This window comes from Anas acuta, chromosome 4 (assembly GCF_963932015.1).
Source record: "Anas acuta chromosome 4, bAnaAcu1.1, whole genome shotgun sequence".
NCBI classification, from domain to species: domain Eukaryota; kingdom Metazoa; phylum Chordata; class Aves; order Anseriformes; family Anatidae; genus Anas; species Anas acuta.
This window is the reverse complement of record NC_088982.1, coordinates 838,505-844,504: the sequence shown is the minus strand read 5'-3', so window position 1 is coordinate 844,504 and position 6,000 is coordinate 838,505. Positions and strand designations below refer to the sequence as shown.

General features: G+C 43.6%; 1 protein-coding gene across 4 annotated transcripts in view; it reads right to left on the bottom strand.

Moving 5' to 3' along the window:
• ZNF638 (zinc finger protein 638) overlaps positions 1 to 6,000 on the bottom strand; it is a 48,512-nt gene continuing 42,512 nt past the window's right edge. For all 4 annotated transcript variants that reach the window (XM_068679476.1, XM_068679474.1, XM_068679475.1 and 1 more), the window contains exons 23-26: positions 4,446 to 5,445; positions 1,975 to 2,067; positions 1,040 to 1,158; positions 1 to 311 (exon numbers count right to left, since the gene is read on the bottom strand). In XM_068679476.1, the coding sequence (XP_068535577.1) occupies positions 252 to 311; positions 1,040 to 1,158; positions 1,975 to 2,067; positions 4,446 to 5,445 (1,272 nt within the window). In that variant the 3' untranslated portion in view covers positions 1 to 251. The remainder of the gene's footprint in view (positions 312 to 1,039; positions 1,159 to 1,974; positions 2,068 to 4,445; positions 5,446 to 6,000) is intronic.

Here is a 6,000-nt window from a genome sequence, read left to right as displayed (position 1 = left end):
TGGTGTTAACTATACAATAAGAACATTTATTTCATGTCGACACTTGTAAAAGAAATCTCTTGCGAGTCGGATGATTTGATATACAAATCAAAGCCACCATACATCTTTTTTAGTCGGTCTATACTGAGCTCAAATTTATACAACATGAATGCTTGCTTCTGAAACAAAATTACAAATTAAATCATAGCAAAATACACAAAATTGACTGGACCCTAAGTTTAACTCGCTGAAACAACTCCTCTTTCCTCTGATCACCTCGAACTCCGTTCTTCCCCGCTGTTACCCTCCTCCTTCTGCTTGGCCATGAATTTCTGCAGAAAGAAGGACAGACAGTGAAAAAAGTGATGCTTCTCTGCTATTCCCCAGGCTACAATAAGATCATGCTCTAAATACAGTGCAGATTTCAAACCAGCATCAGCCAAATGTCAGCAAACTCCTGGAGGTGGCTCTGTGCCACCTGCACCAAAAAAAATACTCACCCCCCACCCCTAGAGACACACACCACATCACCAAAGGGTGATGGATGGAATTTTCGTGGGGCAGAGAGCAAAATATTAGGGATTGGGGGTTCACGTGATGCTGGGTACCTTACTCTGCCCATCAGATAGAAAATAGCAATTCAAACAGCCTTACGGAGTTGATAGATTTGGCTAATTTCAGGAGTTAAAAATATATTTGTTAGCTGATTATATATATATAGTTAAATATATAATATAATGTAAATTATATAAAATGTAAATAAAAATATATAAAATGTAAGTAAAAATATATAATGTAAATTATATTAAAATGTATATATAATGTAAATATATACGTATTTATATAATATATATTATACTGTATATTTGTTAACTTCTATTAGCAGTATATTTGTTGACTGAGTTATATTTGTGTCTGAGCTTAAAATTAAAACCCCTTGCAGTATTACCATGAGCTCCAGATGCCAACGAGGAGGCTGTTAGCACTCCCTGAAGCACACATTTTACAAGCTGTGTTTTTTTTTTGAACCCCTGAGCGTTCGGAGAAGCCCCGGCATTACCTCCATGTTTTGCTGATGGAGCGGTGTCTTGCAGTGATTTTTCACAGACGTTTCATCCGCGTAGAACAAAGAGCAGATCTGACAGAAAAAGCCAGCCTTGGGAACGAGGTAATCTAAATCTGACAGAGAGCACACCGTGTTAACAAAACACAGCTAAAAAAAATTAAAAATCAGATTCCTTTGGCCAAATCCACGGAACTTGTTATTACTGGAGGGATGTTGGTTACATTTTGTCAGCATTTACAAAATGATGCTTCTGAGCTGAGCTGGTCCCCGCCCTACCTCCAATAAATAGAAGGGCACGGACTTGTCTGTGAACAGCACAACTGACTTCGGGATCTGCAACCACCCTGACGTCTTTTAGCCCTCCCTAAAGCATCTCAGACATAACCCATTCGCCAAGTTTAACCTCTGTCCCACAGCACGCGATGTGAACGTTTTCTGTCACACAAACGTTGCACAAGCCATCAGGCAGCGATCCAGGTTTTCCTAGCAGCTTCTTTTACAGTTCAAATGCTTGCAGTGGTTTTGTCTAAAAAGTATTTTAGGTGAAAATCTTGGTGTGTATATACTCACATGCTTTTTTTCTTTTTTATAATGTAAGCAGTTCCCTCATGTGTATACATTGAGAGAAAGTTGGTGGCAGAACTTGTAATGTTTCCTTTCTGCTCTAATCCCAGCCCTGTGCTAATTAGAAGTAAGTTTGCCTGTATTTGTAAATTAAATTTGAGTAAAAATGAACTTTCAACTTTGCTGTTGCTATGAAACCAATAGCAGAAATGTGTTAAGCGTGCATTTGTAGGGATAAAAAGAGATTCTGGGCCACGGATTTGAAGCTATAGGTGGCCACGAAGCAAATGGGGTGTTTGAAACAAACCAGAAAGGTGTTTTCCGAAAAAAGCAGTATGGAGCATTTGGGCTTGTTTTGTTTTTACCTTTTGGAGCACTCTGAACCTTTGATGCATCCAAAGCAACCGTTTTCTTCTGCTTAGGCTCTGGTTCTTTCCGTCCTGATCCCAGCTGATCTACTGGAGGCCAGAAATGCACAATAAAACAAAGACAGACATTAGTTTAGAGCATCCTGGACTTAAATGGTTCCGTACTGCTCGAAACAAACACCATCTTTATGGCCCTTACTGTTTTCTACCCTACTCGGTTTGGTCTCTGCACAGAGTAATTCTCAGGAACTCCTGGCACCAGCCCCGAGGACAAGGCTCCCAGTTAGGGTACTGGTGTGCTGGTGAGCCCAAAAGCCTTCCACCTCTCAGCTGTACCACCGCTGCTCTGCTCCAGAGCTCTCACCAGCGACTTCACGCTAACTTTGTGATTATCTTCATAAGGCAAGCTACCAGACTTCCTCGAATTAAACTACCTCAATGTCCAACAGCAGTATTTCAACTTAGAAATAACAAAATAAATCATTGTTTTTTAAAAAAGCCACCAGCAGCACACCCACCGCATTCAGCAAGTTGTTCCAGCGAGGCACGAACTCACTTTCAAAGCATTCGCCTTTTTTTCTGTGAATTATCCCAGCCTTCTGCTGCCACCTCTCTACCCAACAGCCTGAACAGGATTTATTACCAAATTCCACCTCCCCGTGAAGATAATTAAACTGATGAAATCAGAGAAAACGGAAAAGGAACAGAAAACTCTCTCCAATGATTTTGGTTTGCCAAAATTACAGCGCAACACAGGAGAAGCTGCCTGGCTTGAACGAGGGGCACTCACTAAGCTGCCAGGTTCGTGGCCACTGCAGGACACAGCTTTGGTACAGAGCCAACCCCAACCACGACTCGGTCACCAGATGAACCAGCTCCAAGGCACTCCCTAAATTAACATTTTAGGATTCTTTTGGAGCCAGGAAGCCTCTTCTGCAAGATAAACAAGCCGTCTGGGTTTTAGCCTATCAGAACAGATCATCTGGCCAAAAACATCAAAACTAGCTGCTTCCCTTCCACTTCTGCCTTCAAATAACTGCAACGCCAACTCGCCTTGAGCAAGGTTAAGGCAACGAAGCCTTTGGCCATACTAATGAAACCCAGGAAGCTGCGAAGGAACGCCCCAGGCAGCCCCAGCATTTCTCAGCACGCTGCACCCACTGCTGCAGCCTGCCCGGCACTTACCCTGCTCGCCCCGCAGCAGCTGAGAGCCCGTTTCCTATTTTGCTGCTGGGGTCAGGTTTCAGGACTCGCAGCAACACCGCTCAACCCGCTTTAACCTCTCCTTCCCGGTTATTTGCTCAACTTCTCAAGCTCAGGGAGAACTTTTCTACATCCACCTGTTTCGCCTGGGATTTTTACTACATGGAGTAGAGCTAAAATCACTTACTGTGTCTAATGGTTTTATAATTTGTCACTACCACCTAGAGCAGAAATCAGCTCAAGTGCTCGGATCTTTTTGTAAGAAGAGGTGTGTATTTGTAAAATTGTAAAAAAAAAAAAAAAGAGGTCTTTTTACAATTTACTTGCTTATAGAACACAGAAAATATTTCTTCTGTTAATAATATAGAAATTTACATTCTGTAACAAACAATATTACAACCTAATATTGCATTTCGGTATTTACTGGTGTGTACACAGTTAACTGACCTATTTCCTACCGTTCACAGAAACTAAACCTTAAAATACTGTTTTTAAAATCTGCCCTGCTCAGGTTGCCTCTGCTACGCAGTAAGAGCAAGATGGACAAAAGCTTTTCCAGCGCAGCAGAACAAAAGGCGCTGTTGTCAGCATTCAGCTGCATCAGCAGAGACAGAAACTCTCGGCACTTGTGGACTGCGTCACACCGAGCCTTCCACCCACGCTCTGGCCAGAAGTGTTCTTGTGTGCAGGTTGTATCTACCTCTCCCTGCTTGGTTCTGTTGGGCATTTCTTAATCCTTTCCTTATTCCTCCTACTGTATGTTGCTATATTTTTCCCTCCAGACCCAGCTGGGAAGCTCTCACTTTGCGTATTTGTGTTTTTTATTTGACTCGCCTGTTTTGATAAAGTTTGGTTCTGTAATCAAAGATTACAAATCATCTTTAGTGTTAGGTACTTTACCAAGCTTTGCATTAGAGGCTAGGAGAGAAACCATTTCCCCATTTTTAGCCATCATAAACACCAAATGAACATTTCAGAGGAATATGCTGCTTAATTTTACATCAAGAGAAAAGGCTACATCCTAAAATGTATTCATGTAGTATCCTACCTTCAGACTGCTCTTCACTACCAGTCTTCATTTCCTTCCTAGTAACTCAATTATTGACTTTGTGGAAGATTTGGGTTTGTTTTTTTTGTTTGTTTTTTTGTTTGTTTTTTCCAGTTTCCTCCATTTGCTTTGAGGATGCCTCTGTCCCTTCTCTGTGCAATGGTTACAAGCATCTTATTTTCCATTTCCCCTACGGAAGCTACGAGAGGTTCCTTACCTTTTGACTTTGAGATTGCAATAATATCTTCGTCTTCTGGACTCATATCTCCCAGAATTTCCATTTCTTCTGGTCCTGCAACTGCAACAATATCCTCCTCTTCTGGTCCTGCAATGGCAGCAATTTCTTCTTCTGGTCCTGCAACAGCAACGATATCTTCATCATCTTCATCTTCGTTCAGATTTTTCCCTGGGAAAGTGTTTTCTTCTTCCTCATCCTCCTCTCCAACTTCATCTACCGTAACAAAGTTTAGTTCCTCTTTTAGGCGATTGAAATCAGCCAGAAAATCATCCTCATCTTCATTAACTTCATCCAGCGTCACTAGTGGGTTGTCCTCATTGTCTTCTTGGATCTCATCCACTGTCACCAAAGCGCTGGGATCATCGGGCACCTGAGAGGTCACAAACTCTCCAGAATCCTCCGCGGGGCCTTTCTCGTCCTCCTTCTGCTTCAGCACATCCTCGATGCTCAGGCCCGTGGGCTCATTCAGCGGCAGCTCCTCTACTTCACCGATTTCATCTACAGTTACCAAGGGTTCGGTTTTCAAATCCTGCTCCTCAAAAACCGACCCGGGGGCGTCCTTATGGGAGCCAAGCTCCTCCTGCTCAGATATCTCATCCAAAGTCACGAGCGACTGCGGATCCTTCACCGCTTCTCCCATCAGCTCTTCCTCCTCAATCACTTCATCCACCACCACCAGGCCCTGCGGGTCGCTGAGTGCTTCGAGGTTAGCGACTCCCACCAGCTGCGTGGCCACGTCCTCCTCCTCGCCGATCTCGTCCAACGTGACAAAAGACAGCTCGCTTTCGGCGATGCGTGCTGCGGAGCTTTTCCCTTTTCTCCTCTTCGAGCTTGGCTCGGAGGAAGAGTTGTTTTTAGCACCGTCTTTCCTCTTGCCCCTCGGTGGGTTTCGCCGTGTTTTCACGGGAGACTCGCTCTCCTCCACCACCTCGTCCACGGTAACGAATTCATCCAGGTTGAACGGGAACAGCTCCTCTTCCTACGGAGTGTAAAAACACAAATAGAACAGTTCAACATTCAGCTCAACGTAACCCACACTTACCTCCATCCACACGGTGCCTCGTGGCAAACAGCTACACACAGAAGCTGGATGAAGGGAAAGAAAATTCAACCTGACCAAGGTGGAAAAAAACGCTCGGGCCTTCCACCTCACACGGAACGGTTTTCATTATTTCACAATTTGCATTAAGCAGAGGTTGACTCAGAAATCCAAAGGATTCTTCAAGCACACAGCTGGATGAACAGCCAATATTGGTGTCTATGAAAAGAACGGGGCCAAAGCCCTGAATACTTGTGCGCATTCTTGCAATAACCTGCAGGATGTCTACTGAAAATGTGAATAGCTCCAGAGTAGCCTTCAATAACCCTATTTTCTTGTGTCAGATCTCAGTCTCTTCCCTCAGCAGATGCTGCTAGCACTGCTCCGACAGAGGACACTGCAGTAGATGATCCAGCAAAGGCTTCTTTGTCCCAGTGACTTACTTTTTATCTCATCTCCTTACTGTTTTATCTCATCTCTTGGGTTTCACTCTAA